The 17,955-nt window shown below is 36.6% G+C and overlaps 3 protein-coding genes across 3 annotated transcripts in view; 2 read left to right on the top strand and 1 right to left on the bottom strand.

Moving 5' to 3' along the window:
• LOC111485931 overlaps positions 1–7,973 on the top strand; it is a 12,849-nt gene extending 4,876 nt beyond the window's left edge. Inside the window, exons 10-15 of the mRNA XM_023132905.1 lie at positions 2,397–2,830; positions 5,506–5,585; positions 6,003–6,138; positions 6,805–6,976; positions 7,239–7,321; positions 7,411–7,973. Coding sequence (XP_022988673.1) covers positions 2,397–2,830; positions 5,506–5,585; positions 6,003–6,138; positions 6,805–6,976; positions 7,239–7,321; positions 7,411–7,539 — 1,034 coding nt within the window. The 3' untranslated portion in view covers positions 7,540–7,973. The remainder of the gene's footprint in view (positions 1–2,396; positions 2,831–5,505; positions 5,586–6,002; positions 6,139–6,804; positions 6,977–7,238; positions 7,322–7,410) is intronic.
• Positions 7,974–8,336: 363 nt separating this feature from the next.
• LOC111486171 lies at positions 8,337–8,968 on the top strand. Its single transcript, XM_023133201.1, has one exon. The coding sequence runs from the start codon at positions 8,443–8,445 to the stop codon at positions 8,824–8,826; it is 384 nt and encodes a 127-aa protein (XP_022988969.1). The 5' UTR covers positions 8,337–8,442; the 3' UTR covers positions 8,827–8,968.
• Positions 8,969–10,707: 1,739 nt separating this feature from the next.
• LOC111486108 (transmembrane protein 45B) lies at positions 10,708–13,182 on the bottom strand. Its single transcript, XM_023133121.1, has one exon. The coding sequence runs from the start codon at positions 11,743–11,745 to the stop codon at positions 10,918–10,920; it is 828 nt and encodes a 275-aa protein (XP_022988889.1). The 5' UTR covers positions 11,746–13,182; the 3' UTR covers positions 10,708–10,917.
• Between the last annotated feature and the right edge of the window lie 4,773 nt (positions 13,183–17,955).

The raw sequence follows: 17,955 nt of genomic DNA, 5'->3' as shown, positions 1-17,955 counted from the left end.
TTTTTTTTTTTTTTTTTTTTTTTTTTTTGGCTTAATCAAGGGTCGATATTCCAACAATCTATATCTTTCAAGAATTTTCAATAATTCTCTCTTTTGCAAGTTGTAAATTGGACATCATTGGCACACTACATGGCTTAGTCCGACTTTTCTATTTCAGTCAACTAGTTAAGTACATATTTTCTCTATGATAACAAAATTCCCTTTCCCTAATCTTTTATATGAATTTGACTATGTAGTAAGGTATTGAGTGGTTGAATGTCTAATGTGTAATTGCCAATAATAACAATATCATCAATATACACAACCAACAAGATGACACCACTCTCAGATTGCTTGCAAAAGACATAACAATCTTACTTGCTCATCCTCGTTCCAAAGTTTTCAAACACCTGACTAAATTTTCCAAACCATGCATGTGGACTCTGCTTTAATCCATATAATCCATATAAGGAGTTACGAAGGTGACATCCCTTTCTATTTCTCCCAAGAAACAAACCCTTGTGGTTACTCCATATGCATCTTTTCTTCAAGATTTCCACGAAGCAAGACATTTTTAATATCAAGCTGATTCAAGGGCAAGTGATAAATAGATGCTAACGAAATAAATGACCTGGCAGAGGCCAATTTAACAACTAGAGAAAAAGTATAAGAAAAGTACCTCCATAAGTTTGTGTGTCATCTTTAGCAACAAGCGAGCTTTTTACCGAGTAGAGATTGATTTGGATTGACTTTGACCTTGAATACCGATTTACAACCAGCCAATAGGCTAAAATTGAATCCCAAGTACAATTGTCGTCTAAGCCACTCATCTCCTTTACCATTGCAGCATGCCAACTAGTATGAGATAAAACTTCATGAACAACCTTATGAACAAATTCAGACTTTAGGGATGCAATGAAAGAATAGGTAGAAGATGAGAAATTGTTATATGAAACAAAAAAAGAAATATGATAAGTGCATTGACGTTTACTTTTATGAGGAGCTATAGGAAGATCGTCACTTGTTCCTTGATCTGATGTCAAAGAAGCCTTAGTTTACGGCCTGTAAATGAAGGGGTGACCATCAAGAATAAACCTAAGTTTTAGATGGTTGAGTAGAAACCTGTACAAATAGAGGTGGATCACTAGAGGGTTCATAAACATGATAGATCGTGTCAAGCTTGATGATTATAAATATGCAACCTAAGCTACATAGAATTGCAAAGGAACTTAGCTCTAAGCTAAAACAAAGTACAAGTGCTCATTTTTACTACATTTTTCAAGTTTCTCTTACAAAGACAACATACATGACTTTATATAGCCTCAAAATGAAAACCTTGACCTTCCATGGGGTTTTTCCAGAGGTATAACCTTCCTACTTTATGACCATAACTAGCCACTATGTAAGTGTAATCTAAAAGTAAATAAAAAATCATAAAACTTAAAATACATTAATGAAACACCATAAATCTAGATTTTATTCATCTACAAAAAATTTGTTACCATTTAAGAATAAATGAACCGTACTTGAAGTATCTTGAAGCCCTTGTTGCATAAATGAAGCTTGATTCTTCTTAATGTGGCTTAATTGCAACTTGAGTTCAGCTTTAATGAAACTTGACTTCACTTCATATAACTTGACTTTTATCTTGGGGTAATTTGAACAACATTCTTCACAACTTTCTAGTTCATATTGTATGATTGAGATGCCTAGGTTTATATTATAAAAAATGGGGCGGGACGGAGACTAGGAAGTTTACAACTTTCTAGAAGTTCATATTTTATGATTGAGATGCCTAGGTTTATATCTAAAAAACAGGGCGGGGCGGGGACTGGGAAGCCTTCCCCGTCCCCATCCCCATCCCCATCCCCATCCGCATCCCGCCACCTATTTCATTCTTCATCCCTATAAAATTCTCCATTTATTTTTGCGGGGATCAGAGCAGGATCAGGTTCCCCACGAGTCATTTCCCCCCATTTATTATTCTTTAAAAAAAATTGTTATATCAAAGTTTTCATTTTTCAATATAATCTTTATTAAAAATTTGTAAAAAAAATCATAATAAATCAATATATTTGATAAGCAAACATATATATAATGTTCTATCAACCTAATTTCTAAAAATTCAAATTTTAATATTACAACATAGTTTGTGACAATTAAAAAATATTTACAACATAGTCTTTTAGTTTAAATATTACAATTAGAGTTTCAAAATTAACTAATCTATTTTTTTAGTATAGCCAAAAAGTGTATATATATATTATTTATTTTTAATATGTATTGAAAATATATTTATATTAAGCGGGTGGGAATATAATCTTGTCCCCGGCTGGAAAAAAGACATAGCAGTAATGTATCTTCTCTTCCTTTGCTGTTTGCTTCTATTGATGATTTTAAACCCTATTTAATCACAGTCAATGTGGATGATGCTATGGATGACATTGTACGCCAGTTTAAAGGTGTTTCAGATGGTTTCATGCGTAAGGTTGTTGGTTCAACGTCACCTTCTGATGAAGCTTGTGCCTTGTCAAACTATGAACAGAAGTTCTCATTTAATTCAGCAGACTTGCGGAAGCATGTTTCTGCACAATATAATTTAGAAGTAGCTAACAACATTTCTGACGAGGAAAGTGAGAGAATTGGAAGTCAAAATCATGATGTAAGTGGATGGCATTCAGACAATGAATTAAACTCCAAGAGCTTTCCACCTCGTGTGATCAAACGTGGTCGAGAGTTGGATAAAGTTGTTGACAAGAAAAATGATTTAGAATTGAGGTCTGGAGCCAGCCTTGGAGGATTGTCTCCAACTTTACATAATATGGAAGATCCAGAAGGAATGCCACCAGAGGTAATGCAACTTTACACGACATCGTACTTTTTCCTGCTTGATGCAATTTAACTGTCAGATATCTTGCATACCATTTTTGTTTCACTCATGTTTAATCTAGCATTTTATCTGCTTGGTTAGTTTATGGCCTAATCAATAAGAAAGGGACATCGTCCTAAAATAGTATCCTTTCCTGGTTTTTTATTGGTTTTTTTGATAATGTCGCTTATATCATTTTGTTTCTCTAATAAGAACTTGACAAAAATGCTAGTGCTACTCAATGGGGGTAGGCAAAGGACACATGAGGCGTATTGTCGTTATTTATATGTTTGTAGTTGTATCAATGATTCATTTGTTGTATGAGGACTAAACATAAAAGACAGTTTATATAACATACGTTTCAAAAAAAATTCATTACAAAAAAGATCTCAATGTCTGTGTATATATATGTTTTTTTTTCCTTTTTAAATAAAGTCATTGATATGTGAAATGGGATACAGAAGAAGGTCCTGTTGATTTTTTCTTACAAAAAACATCTCTATTAATCAGCGAGGGAAGATAAACCATAGTTACAAAAGGGGGAGACAACTTGCTCTGAGTAATAGCTAAGACTAGTGTAGAATCAATGAAATAACCGATATCACGAGTCTTATCTATGAATATGTTCCAACCAAAGACTCCAAAAAAAAAAAAAAAAAAAAAAAGCATGGACATGACAAATCTGAAGAAGCTTTTTATCCTTGTTGAAAGGATGCCCCGTATAAGACAGAGTATCACTCAATCTAAGAAATTCCAGTTGGCACCTTCAAAAGCTTCGAGAAATTAGAAGCAAAGGTGCAGCTACCAAAAAGGCAAATAGGAGTTTCTGAATTGCAGTAGCACATAGGACAGGGGATAAAAAATATAACCATGGAGATGTTCTTTGTAGTTTATCAAAGGTGTTAAATTTACTGCAAGAGTGTCTCAGTTTTCATAAGAAGAATTTCACCTTTTTGTGGAAACAGCCAGACCGTATATGCTGATATATTGCCGGAGGTTGTGCTTGATTCAATGGTGGAGAGAGCCTTTGACATAAACTTCGATGAAAAATTACTGCCTTTTTCTTAAGACCAATAACCACAAGTCTGCTCTAGCCAGTGCTTGTAAAGACTGTAAGTACGTGGATAAAAGGGCCCAATCATCAATCTCTGCATCCATGAGGGTTCTTCACAGATGGATCATCCATGATTCAGAATGTGTAGAGGTGTCTTTTCTGAGGGATAGGTGGTCAAGCCGTGGGGAAAGGTGTTGGAGCATGTACCATTCTTTCAAAGAGTGGATCTCTGGAAGAGTGTAAGGTTTGGGAGGTGATAAGCCCTTTTCTACTTGCTGCCTAGGAAATTTCTGAAAAGAATTTTGAAGCTTGTAGTCGCATTTGTGGGAGAGCCTTAAAGAAGTGACGGATAATAAATAGGGAGATTAGCCAGAATAGCTTGGATGGGAGTCTGCCTACTGCCCTTCAATAAATTGGTGGAACCCGAAAAGATGATGGAACCGAAAAGATGGTGGAACCGAAAAGATGGGAGTCTTTAGCCTCTTTTTCACTTTCTCAATAATTGAATCCCGAAAAGATGATGAGGTAAGATTTCTGTGAGGTAAACCAAGGTAGATGTTCAGCCACTTACCCAATTTACAATCAAACCGACCAGCAAGTTGTTAGCCTGGTGAATATTATTTTAATGATCTGTCTCGAATATTGCAAATCCAGACTGTACATGAGTTTAAATGGAGGTATTTATTAACCCGGACTCACCGGTTTGATTATTAAGATCGATTTTAGGATATGAAAAAGATAGTTGTAAAAAATGAAAAGAAACACCCCGTGCAAACTGTTTTCGTTGGCTATAAGGCCAATAAAGAAAAACAGTGGCGTTGGAGGAAATTTCTGTAGACTGGGGAGTAGAGTCTAGATGCTGTACACTGGATAGATGTTCTTACAGCCTTAATGTTCACTTAGGGATGATTAATTCCAACATAAAATCCAAATAGGGGACTTAATTATATTGTCAAGAATTTCCTGAAAGGTGTTGGGTGTTGATCTGTTAACATAGTTTCCATTGCTTAAGAAATGGCAGCTGTTTCGCTGCAGAGTGCTTGCAAGCATTTCAAGGGAGAATTCGTTCCAACCACAAGAGAATTCATGGAGGATATCTGCAATACCTGCAGGAAAGCATTAAGCAAAACTGAAATCCCTCAGAAAATGAATTGAACTTCTCTAAGCAAATGATGCAGAAAAAAATGTGATTGATGTCCTTGCCGTCAAACTTGATTTTTTGAGAACCTTGCCTTCAATATCTATTTGACATACTGAAAATAAACTTGAATCCTTATGTGTCCACCTCTTTACACATGTTTTTTTCACTGGAAATTACATCGGTTACGGTCTGAACTGAACAACATACCAGTACATTTTCTCATTGTGATGGATCTGGTAGACTGCAAAACTTTCTTCAGACATTCTTTTCAAGGAACTGTATTGTTGTTGTAATTTATTAACTCCAGTGCACAATTTAAAAATGACCTACAAATTGTTCTGATTAGGGAAAAAAAAAAAAATCATGAAGTTACCTCATCATTCTGACATGCAACTGATGTTTCAAGCATATAGCTCTGATTATTTATAACTTTTTGGTTGTTCAACATTTATATTTCTGCAGTGGACTCCACCTAATGTTAGCGTACCTCTTCTAAATCTGGTTGACAAGATATTTCAGCTTAACAGGAGAGGCTGGTTAAGGTTCCATTCTTTTCCCTTTTCTTCTATGAATCTTTTCAATGCCATGACTATGATATGTTGTTTCCGTGAGTATGTTACTTCAATTATCCATGGTCGCTGATAAGGTTCCATATATTTCTGCTCAGTTTGAGGTTGTTTTTTATATCTCCTTTTCTGTCCCTACGTTGCTTTCTTCCCCAACCCCATCACTATATTTTCTGCATAGTTTTTGGTGGCCGCTTTATATTTATATCCGCTACAAAAATTGTATATCTAGCATTTGTATTTTTATTTCTCTATTTTCGAACTCTATGCTGTTACAACCTACATGGCTTTTTGCATGTATGAAATTTCATGCGAGGCTCAAGAACCTAGATTTCATAACCGACAGCTTCTACTTTTATTGTTCTATTGATATTTCATTTTATTTTTGTGCAGGAGGCAGGTCCTTTGGATATCAAAACAAATATTACAGTTAATTATGGAAGATGCCATTGATGATTGGATTGTCAGGCAAATACACTGGCTACGGAGGGAGGACATCATTGCTCAGGGTATTCGATGGGTCCAAGATGTAAGTATCAGAACTAGTAAGGATTTTAATAAACTGTGTAGTATTCAAATTCAGTGAAAGGTTGAATTCCCTCACCCCTGGCAAGAGGAGTACAAGAGTCCTGACTCCTGATGTCTATTCTGTGAAAAAATTGCTTTAGCTTCTTCCAGAGGTTTGTCAAGAAATGGGTCACATTATTTACACTGGTACTACGGATTTTTTACTTTTTACACTAAAGAATTACTAATAATTATTGCAAACAAACCTAAGCTAAGTTACCAACAGTGAAAGAAATTTTGGTGGCGCATTTTTAGGAGGCCATGAAAAGAAAATATTGTCATCATTTTCTTACTCCGAAAATTCATTAGTGTTCTTACACCGAATGATTAAATGGGAGTATTTTGCATTGGATTGATTGTCATCATTTTCATACACAGAAAATTTGTCACATCTTATTTTTTTCTTCTAATTCCTAATCCTATAATTGAGTATACGTCTTTTTATTGTTATTATTTTGAAATGATTGGACATACATCTCCGTCCCTTGATCAGAGTGATTCTGTGAGGAAAAATAGCTGTTGCAACAATCATTTTAATTTTTCATTTTATCAATGAAAAATTTATGCGACGTATAAAAACCAATGATTTAATGAGGAATGAAAATTCATTCCACCATGGTTCCTTCAGGTTCTCTGGCCCAATGGAACATTCTTTATACAATTAAGGAATGCTCAAAGTGAAGATGATTCTGAATCTATTACTAGCCGAACTGATGGAAGTAAGATCCCCAAGCCTGGATCTTTTGAGCTTCAGCTTGAGGCTGCTCGCAGAGCTAGTGATGTCAAGAAAATGCTTTTAGGTGAGTAATGTTTGTGACTGCGTATATTTTGTGTTGTTAAAAGAGAGTATTATTCAACATTGGTTTTGTTAGTGAAGTCGTCCAGTTAACTTTATTTGATCAGCCTGCTTTGATTTACAAATAAATAAGACAGCAACATTTTGGTACTTTTTTTTCATTGAAAGTCATTATATCATATTTATGAGTTTACAATCTTGTAATGTTCTAATTTCCCCTATGAAGGAGACCAATTTATAATAGACTATCATTACATTCTTTTTAGGTGGGGCTCCAACACCCTTGGTAAGCTTGATAGGGCACAAGCAGTACAAAAGATGCGCAAAAGATATTTATTACTTCACTCAGGTGGGTTATCATTATTCTAAATTTATGTTTTAGTCATATTCGATCTCTGTACAAATGAACAACTTGAGTAGAATTTTGTAAATCTGCAGTCTACCATCTGTGTGAAGCAACTTGGGTATGGACTACTCGAACTATTACTCGTATCAATTTTCCCCGAGCTGCAGAGTTTAGTTCTGGAGGTTCACGGTAAGTCGGACATCTCACAAGCAGTTAAGTGAGCGAGCAGAGTACTCTGGAACCTGTAATCCAGGTAGTGCTTGCATATTCCTCCCCCAATCCCCAGCTCAGGATCGCAAGATTTTACCTAAAGTAGCATTCAGGTTCCCTCAGTTTTGATGTTGGTAAGTAGTATTTAAGTGATGAACACGAGCAGGAGTTTTGTGGATTGCTGAAAATTCTTTTGTGAATAAAAATGGTTCTGCACGTCCTTGTTTCTTTGAACTGTATATAATCTTAGTTTTAGGGTTTGTATAGAGTTAGTGGTACAGCAGGTGATGGACAATCTTTGGTATCTTGATCCATTGTAATTCATGATCATCCTTCCTCCTCCCGCTCATGGTTGATATTGAAAATGATTTATTCATTATTCCATTTGTTTATATCAACGTCTTGGAGATCTTGATCTTGTTTATATTAATGATTGATCTTGATTCATTCTCCCGTTTGTTTATTTATTCATTGATCTTGATTCATTATTGTTCAATTAGCCAACATTAAAGTTTGTAACATTCCTAGACTAACTCGAACTCCACAATTTATTGATGAAGTTTTTGTTCAATGAAACATGAGTTGCACTCAAATCTCGCGTTGTTTCGGCGATTGTGTTTTTTTTTTTTTTTTTTTTCTTTGAACCATTACATTATTGTAATTATGTTACCTCAATGATATATATTGAGATAAATTTAGATATTTGAATCACATTTGTCCTTGGCCAACATTGAAAGATATCACAAATCTTTGGCAAAATTGTGATGTTTATGAACCACCCATACTCCTTTCACCTTATCCATTTCCCCATTCACCTTTCTCCATACATACAAAATACAAGCAATCTTCATCTTCAATCTCACCCCATTTTCACATCCCTCAAATCTCTCCTCTTGATTCTCTTTCAGGCTTCAATGGCCACCGCCTCCGCTACCCTCTACCCTGCCATGTCCACCGCCGCCCCGCTCGGCGCCCCCTCGAGGCGGCAGAGGAACACCACTGTCCATTACATTTCTGGTCTTAACTCCTTTGGTGGGTTGAAAGCTCACAACAAAATCTTCTCGTTGGGCGTTCCCGTTTGTGCTGATCAGTCATTTGCAAACATTGTGGGATCCCTGAAACGCCCATTGAAGGGAAAGGGAAAGGGCAGAAGCGGCGGTGGGGCTCTGGCTTCCACTTGTAATGCCGCCGGTGAGATTTTCAGGATTGCCGCCATCATCAATGGGCTTGTTCTTGTTGGAGTGGCTGTGGGGTTTGTTCTTCTCCGGGTTGAGGCTTTCGTGGAGGAGTCTGAGTGATTATGATGATGTTCTTCACTTCTCACCATTTGTAAGTTATTTGATTCTCTCACTTTAAACAATTCACTATATTCATTTTGCCACTCTCTTTCCAAAACAATGCAAAACAATGCCATTGTACTTATCTTTCCTCCCTATCAAAGTTCATGAATTAAATTGTGGTATTAAACTTTATTTGGGAGTATATAAATTAAATCGTGGTAAACTATAGTTCAAAATAACTTTTTATCATCGAAAGTTTAAAGATCAAAAGTGTTCTTTAATCTAAACGGAATTCTTTTTCAACTCTATTGCTATCCAACCAAACGTGCCTCATGTTTTTAAATATTAGCTCTATACCTTGTGATATATGGCTTCAAGTTAAATTTTGATGAACATATTAATAAGAATTGAGGGTGCCTTGCCTTAGAACCTTAAAACAAAACAACGAAAAGTATCTAATGAAAAGATTAAAACGATACCCTAATCTAACCTAAGATTTACAAAATTAAAATGCAACTACCCTAACACAGGTTCCATAGTCTTCAATGCAATGCTGTCGTCTACCGTATAGGGGTGTTTTGCCTTTACCTGAAATATAAGAGTAACACAAGGCTTGAGTATTTATAAAATGCTCAATAAGTGATCTCATTATTGAGGTCGAAAAATGCAAACACATGCAGCATGATGAGACGTATTATTTAAAATCGTCTTCTTTTAGGCGACTTTCCAACTCAGGCAAATTGGATGTGTAGTGCTTCTCTACACACGACCCACACGTACGAGCATGGGCCCACCAGGCGAGCTCGCACACCCCCTCGGTCTGTTGGTCGGGATAGCTCCTTTTGGGCTGTAGCCAGGCACCTGGAGGGAAAGCGACGGTCGTTGCACCATGCTAAGCATGATGGTCATTCATGTCTCACAGTGTACGCATTTGTACTCACCATAAATGGGAAGTATCTCGATGCATGTGTACATACAAATATGCATGAGGTCTCCATATTTTCATCGTGGCATAATGAATCATGCCGGACAACCCCCATTCTTTCACCACATATCACACTCGACATAAATATTCATAAATCATTTCAATCAAAACATAACTTTCAAATCATGACAAGAGGAGTGGTGCTTAATAGCTTTTCCATATTTCAAAACATTTCATAGCATGTCATAGCAAATCATGGTCTAACATAATATAGTAGAGTGCATCATGATATCTCATACATTATATAACTTATCGTAACATTGCATAACTTATCGTAACATAACATAACATTTCATTCATACCATTATAGTGCATTAGGACCCCTAGGCCAAAGTTACTACGACCCCTTGATACTAGCTTAACGCTACTCTCTGAAATTTAATTCTACCTAAAGGAGTCCCACCTAATTTTGTATAAAATAATTCAACTTGATTCCAAATAATTTAAACAAATTAAAAGGTAGTCCTACTAACTTTAAAACGCTTCTAAATAGTTGAAACTAGTAAGAAAGGATCCAAGTCGATTAAGTCAAAATGCTAGTTTGAAACCGTCAAAAAGTGTATTCTCTTACTGGCATCGGAATTTTGGTTATTACAATTTGATTGATCTTCAATTAACTTAATTATAATTTTTTTAAATATAATTAAACTCAAACTTAACTTACTCTACTACTCAAACCCCTTTTGGAATTTTAAATTATTTTAAATAAAATTTAAAATTTTGATACTCTTTCCATAGATTAGAGCCCAACCACAACCACAACGATAGCATTAGGATAAAATAGGAACGAAGCTTAGTAACTTTAAGTTGGGTCTTATTAGAGACTTTTAGGAAAGGAATTCCATGGTGTGGTAGAATAGAAAAGTTCCTAAAATATACCCAAGAACTCGAGAAACATATTTAAAAAAAGAAAGAAAGAAAGAGAAGTAAAAACTAAAAAGAAACTAAGTTCATCAAGAAAGTTGCATTCTCTAGCAAGTTTCAGTCTACAAAATGTACATAAGTTCTATACGTATACATTCTGATCGATGGTTTTAACAAACAGCACAATCACAATCTTTAGACCGGTTGATTCACCAGCTGCTGGTAGCTGTGTCAATGCATATTGAAATCTTTTGCGCCACTCAAAGCTGCTCGTAATCCGATAACTGGATCTTCAAGCTGCAATTTTCAGATTTAGTATATTTGAGGCTTATAAATCCAGTAAATATAAGAATCCCTGCAAGTATCCAACTGAATTGCAGGTTGGCAAGTGCTCGAGCCCTCATATCAGCTTCCTTGGTTGCACAAATGACTGCTCCCAGCATTTTGTCTTCAATGATTCTCATGCTGCAGCCCTTAGGAACCAGGCTTGGAACCCATAGCATGAACCCCATGTTCATGAACCAACACCCTTGCAGAACAACCAACAGTGAAACAACAAGAGCTGCAGGGAAGTTGGTAGGACAACAAGCAACTACGAGCACCGACACGAGAGACGCAAACACTATGAGCTGCAAGAGCCAATGGTAATGGCCTTCAATGCCTTTGTGGTCAGCCGAGTGGAAATGAAGCAAGAAGAGTTCTTGACTGAAGACACAGGCTGCAAAGATGCCCTCCACCCCAGACAACAAGTTTGATGACTGATTCAACTCGTTGTAGAGGGCGAAACCCGAAAATATGGCAAGGTGGAGGAACATGGTTGCATGCTCCAAGTTGATGACTTTGAAAGACAAATGAACAAAAGGGTACTCCCAAAATTGTCTGAAAATTGCAATTACTGAAAAAGAGAACATGAAAACGAGCTCCAAATACTTGAGTTTGGAAAGCGGGCGATCGAGAGGGTACCAAAATCTTACCTTGAAGCTTGAAGAGCCTTTGAGATTATGGGTTTTGATTGTATTCACAGTGTGCCAAAGGCCAAGAAAAGTGAATACAAAACCAGATGCCACATGAGGTACAAATTGCCCCATTGAAGCCTATATTAACAAACTCTAGCTTATCAAATCGATCTATAAGCCAATGCAATTTTTTATATCCTCTCATTTGGCTTGTAGAACGACCTAAAAATACATGATGGTTGTCTAGTCAAGTATTTGGTGCATAATGCATGTGTTTCCACTATGAAAGTTATTGTCAAAAGTTGATAAAGGAGCTTTAAAAAATTGGTTTTCTGATTGGAAGACTGATGGGTTAGTTCAAAAACTAGATGCAAAAAGAAGAAAATGAACCAATACAAGATTTTGAAATTGTTAATCCTAAAATCATTGCAGATTCCAATGTAGAATGTACAAAAGTAATAATAAGGTGAAGATCTAGGAAGCACAAACACTCTATTCTAAGTTGAGATGCAATCGAATTATGTTATGATTCCAAAATGAGTAAATGATTCAGAGTGTAAAAGTTTTTGTAATCTTTTTTAAAGTTTAGACATGATTATGTGGATATCTTGAGATGGACCACACTAACTGCGAGAAAAACTATAAAGATAATATTGAGTGATCTTGATGGTAAAGATTTAAAACGTCCTAAAAATTTAAAAAGAAAACATAAATAGACTCATTCAGCACAGAGTTTAATACAGCCAAGCCAATGAAAATGGGGATAGTGAAAGCTAGCAATTCAAGGTATTGTGGTTCTAGACATTACCGAAAGCTAATGGACGTAAAAGGTGAAGATTTAGTGCTGCCTTCAGAGAGTGGTTATTGGCCATAAGCGCACAATGAAAGAAAAAAGAGAAATCAAAAGCAAATGCCAAGTGGGGGAAACTTTTGTTTCCGACTAACTGAAAAAACTGCGAAGGAATCGCTAATAATAAAGCTTTTGAACTTTTCTTGACCTACCTTTAAATACCCATTTCGAATTTAACATAAAGGTTTTGATAATCTTATCTCTTGCCCCTTCCTTTATCTATTGTAATCGTATCAATGATAAAGGAAAAGATGAATCTGGTAGACAGTCCTTCTCGGTTGAGCAAAGACGAGCATGGAAAGAAGCTCCAATTGGCATGAATAAAGATGGAATGTAAACTTCATGACATGTTGGCTTAATTGTATAGGTCCATGATCCCTAACTTTGCAAACAAAGGGGAAAAGAGATTGATAGTGTAACAGCCTGGGTTCACCCGCTAGCAGATATTATACTCTTTGGGCTTTCCCTTTCAAGTTTCCCCTCAAGATTTTTAAAGAGCGTCTGCTAGAGAGAGATTTTCGCACCCTTATAAAAAATGTTTCATTTTCCTCCCAACTAAAGTGGGATCTCAAGATGGTTTCTTCTTTGAGTTACAGCAGAGAGCACCATTGACGGGTTTCTATTCAAGGTTCTAAAAATAGCATTGTCCCCTTCAACTCTCCCTCAAAAAATATCCATGTACTATCGTATTATACGTAAAAACATTGGGTTTAACCCCTAAGCTCTACATATGCCCAATAAAATCCTTGGCCTTCTTCAACTTCTCCTCCTTGCATAACCAGATTTTATCCTCAGCCTAAACATCTCAGCAAACAAAACCCAAGCTACCCCAATTCTATTGATCATCAGAAACAAACTCAGCAAATCATTGCAGGTTTCAATCTTGGGTGCATTTCCCTTTTCCTTCATCATGTAAAAACACTCAAAAGACTCAGCTGCACTGTTCATTTCACAACAAGACAATAAATTTGGAGATGGGATTTGAGATTGTTGTGGATAGAAATTAAAGAAAAGGGTGAGAAGGATTGTGAATGAGTCGCCATTTAGAACTTCAGAGAAGAAAGCTTCAGAATATTGTTAGGATTAAATGTTTGAATTAGAAGATGGTTTGAAGCGGAAGAAGGCGAGAGATTTACCTGAGCCACAAGGTCCTCCGCAGTTTGTTGGCTGAGACATAAAGGAAGAAACTGGGAAGGAGGAGGCAGCCTTATTCATATTAAACATTTAAGGACGTAAACAAAAATATTAACGCTCCTATTACATAGAAGTGTCAGCACTATTTACACAATCTAAATATCAAGATTCTCTTGCAAAATCTCCCTAATAATTCATACGTTTTATCAGCGGAAAGATTAAAGAAGTAACAAAAAATAATGAGTATTGACCACCATGAATTGTACCTCTTAATGCTTTGTTATTTACCTGATTTTTATTGATCATTAGATCAACCCATGGTAGTTAGAAGAAAGCATATCCCTAAAGTCCGAAGATAAACAATTCTAAATAGGAAGATAATAACACACCTTGAATTGCTTTCAACATCTAATTCAACCGAACTTCCAAGAAACCAAGCTAATCTGGCATTTATAAGAAGGGGTTTTCAGTGCCTCTGCCACTGTCCCCTTAAGTAAGTTGATTGTTTTGATCAGTTCACACACTTTGATCAATCCATCATATAATATAATATGGAAACAGGGCAATAAACAAATGAGAACAGAAACCAGAAGAGCTAAGAGAGACAAATGAGAACAGAAAAAGCAACAAGTCATAACCCTTTCAATCAAAAGATTAAATATATAATTAGGGTTTTTATCTATCTTATGTCTGAAACTTCTCCATTCTCAGACCATGGAGACATGTTCGACCAAAGAAATCCCAACTCAATACAATTATCATGTGAACAGATCAAGGATCCATGTATAAGGAACAAAAATAGTACTTTGATGAACTTTTCCGCATACAACTCTACCTTCCTCTATTTTATGGATAATTCTGATAAAAAAAATAAAAGAAAAGGAATAAACTTTAATGCAACGAAAACCTCAGAATTTGGCTGACAAAATTTCATCTGCAGCAAGTGCAGCTGTCGTGACGACACCATGATTCATCACCGACACTCTGAAAAAAGGAGCAACCATATAAAGCTAACGTAGAGAACATAGTTTTATAATGAACACAAACCAACACGATTGCATAATACTCTCAGAAACATGTGCTTTATCAAAAATTCATCTCTGAACATTTGATTTTATTACAGAAAAGAATCAACAATAATTTTTTCTATATTGCACCATTTGATAAGTAAAAAGAAGTGTTGAGCTAAACAATCCAGAGATTCAAATTATTAAAAAGGAGTTTAGAGAAACTGACAGGGCTTTACTTTCCTATATGATATAATTATAACTTCAAGAGATTGATAAGGTAAAGAACAAAGAACATAGTTGCAGGTTGTCCGCTTCATCATCATCATTCTCTAAATAATTGGGAACTGTAATGATAAAGAGTCACATGCTAAAACTATGGCCTATACGGTCATGTCTACTGCACTAAGCCAAATAACTAACCAATTGAAATTATCCTCCTAGGGGGTGTGGTAAAGCAACATATTCTCTTTTCTCAATCCCAAAATGAAAGTCTTCTCCATTCACAATTGATCACAAACTAAACACCCAAGGTTCGAGAATTCGATATATTATTGATTGAGGATTAGTTCAATCAGAGCAACCGTCTTCATAGAGAATTTAACTTGAGAGAAGAAACACGAGGCTTTAGATATAGTGTATCAACAAAGACCAAAAAGATGTCCTTACATGGTAAATCCTAAATACTTGATGAACACAAACAAACACAATTGCATAATGCTTCAAGAAAAAAGTATTCATTCTCAGACACTTTTCTCTGAATGATTTACCAAAGAGAGGAGGAGACACCAATTGGAAATTTTCCAATCCCAAAAGGGAAGCCTTCTCCATTCAAAAACTTCACCACCTAAATTCTAAAACGCAAAGAAATTCCAGGCTCGAGTCGACTATCCTACCACTCACACAGCGAATTAGAAAATAGGCACATCAAAACATGGACGTATGAACAAGGTAGCCTAAAAGGAACCACCAAAAGCATCTAAAAAGAAAGGGAAAAATGGAGAATAACTTCGTCTGAATATTCCGGCGACAATAAACAAGTTGATCGGTAAATAACCTGTATTCCTAAGCCACAACGGCAGGCCGTTGTTTATAAGGCTCAAGTCCTGTGTTATTCTTCTGAACAGAGTCTCCGAGAAAATCTTCCATGTTGTAGATGACAGTGATGTAAAGAGAGCAGCTAGGGCACCGAGCAATCTCTTCGCCGAGCTTAAGATCCTCCTTCGTGATCTGGAACAAGTCGCCGCAGGGGCATGGGTACGTGAAGGCCTGCAGCTCCTCGTTCCACTCCATGTCTTCTATCTCCACGTCATCGTACGACATCGTTGGTTCAGAGGATTCGGCTAATTTGGCGGCGATGGCGAGTCTGCAACCAACGAATTCGGAGGTAGACGAAGAAGATTGAGTAAGGGCTATAGGGATTTGGTGGACTCTGAATTTCGGGAGACCGCCTCCAAATTAGGCTTTTTTTATTGAACTAGTTCCAAAGTGTAACTCACATTCAATTCTTTCTTTTATTAGGTTTAAGCATGCTAGAATTATTATGCTACATCATGGCCACATGCACATGAAGAGCACTCATATCCAATGTTGATGGACGGAGTCCGACCTTATGCACAACTCCTCGTAAAGATAGGCCCCCTTAGGACTGATGATAACCAGGGAGACACTGCAGTTTCTAATTTAGGTCGTTGCGGCAAATTAGGACTACATGGGTACGTAGTAGCCATATGTAGAATAAAATTTGATAGCAATCATCTTTCAATGTGCCCCTTAAGTTCGTCAATGTTGGAATTAGAATGAGGTCACATTTTTCGGACTTGTAATACCCAGAAATCATGTAGAGATACATATTGATCCGTAATCAAACTTCACATTCCCAATGAGCTTCTCATCATGCTCCTTGAACTTTGTTCAATCTCCGATCATGTAGTTGCTTGCACCGTTGTTTAGGTACTACATGTTGGTCGCATTAGTAGAGCATGAACAGATTGGATGTCTTCTCGTCCAACATCAATGCGAGCTCTTGCTCATGCATGAATGTGAGGTTTGTCTCCTCATTGCTTTCTTGTTGCAAAATTCTACTGCACAATGCCCCTATTTTTCATATGAATAACACTTGATCATGTACTTGTCCTTCCAAGGGTTTGTGAGGTGTTGTCACAGCCTCCTCTGCCACCACATTTGTGCCCACGCCTACTACCTTTGCTTTCTTTATTGTGGCTATCACGTCCTTTCGTACCTCAAAAGAAAGAATTAGCTACATCTTTCTTTCTTCTTTTTTTTTCTTTTCATGCAAGTCACTCATCGTGTGTGAGTGCGAGGTGTTTCTCTTCCTCTCTGCCGTTATAAGCACGAAGTCTCTCCTCACGGGCCTTAGGATAACCAATGACCTCCTTAAGTGACATGTTCTTAAGGTCATCAAATTGCTCGATGGAGGTAATGATTTGCATGAACTTTGGGGGACGACTTGAAGGAACTCCTTGACGACAGAGATCTCCTCTACCTTGTCGTCTAACGAACGGATGTCAGTGATGATCGTCGTCAATTTCATGGCAAAGTCGTCCAGCAACTCACTGTCCTTCATGCGGATAGCTTGAACTAACTCTTCAAGGTAGACATTTGCTTCCTTGACTTTTTCCACACTTATTTGCATTGTTTGTAACGTCTCCCACACTGCCTTTGCCGAGTTCTCTACCAACATAAGAATAACGTCCTCCAAGTTTGCTTGGTAAATGGCACCAAGAGTCATATTGTCATTACACTCCTCAACGTTGTTACCATACTCAATAGTGTCTCGCATGCCTTGTGCCTATAAATTAACACAGCTTTATCGACTATGTTGGGTAGTCTCTTCATGAGTAACGATACTGTAGCGTTTTTACTCTTCTTTCACTTTTTATTATTGGTACATCTCCTTCGTTAACTCTTAGTGGTGATGGGAATTTATTCCAGCATCCTAGCTCTGATACTAGAGGTTAGTTTTGACCTTGAATCGAAATACTTCGAAACAAGTAATTGAATTAGAAAAAAACAACTTGCGGGGAGTGTTTCTCTTTACTAAAAAACCTTAAGCATATGCTTTCCAATTCTTTTTGTTGTTCGGAATAAAAAGTACATTTGATGGAAACAACATTTTTGAAAGAGATTATGGAAACAAAAGTCAAATGAAGATCCAAATAGTATATAATAATAATAATAAATCATGAAAACCTCGTAGAATTTCCTCAATCACTAACAGAAGACGGTCATTTTGTTAGGATCATACAACTCATACACTTGATCTAGATGAAGAACATGAAGAACGAAAGAGAGAAAATATAAGGCGAAATATACATGGAGACACCGGGA

Source organism: Cucurbita maxima, unplaced genomic scaffold (assembly GCF_002738345.1).
Source record: "Cucurbita maxima cultivar Rimu unplaced genomic scaffold, Cmax_1.0 Cma_Scf00011, whole genome shotgun sequence".
NCBI classification, from domain to species: domain Eukaryota; kingdom Viridiplantae; phylum Streptophyta; class Magnoliopsida; order Cucurbitales; family Cucurbitaceae; genus Cucurbita; species Cucurbita maxima.
This window is presented reverse-complemented; position numbering and strand designations above follow the sequence as displayed.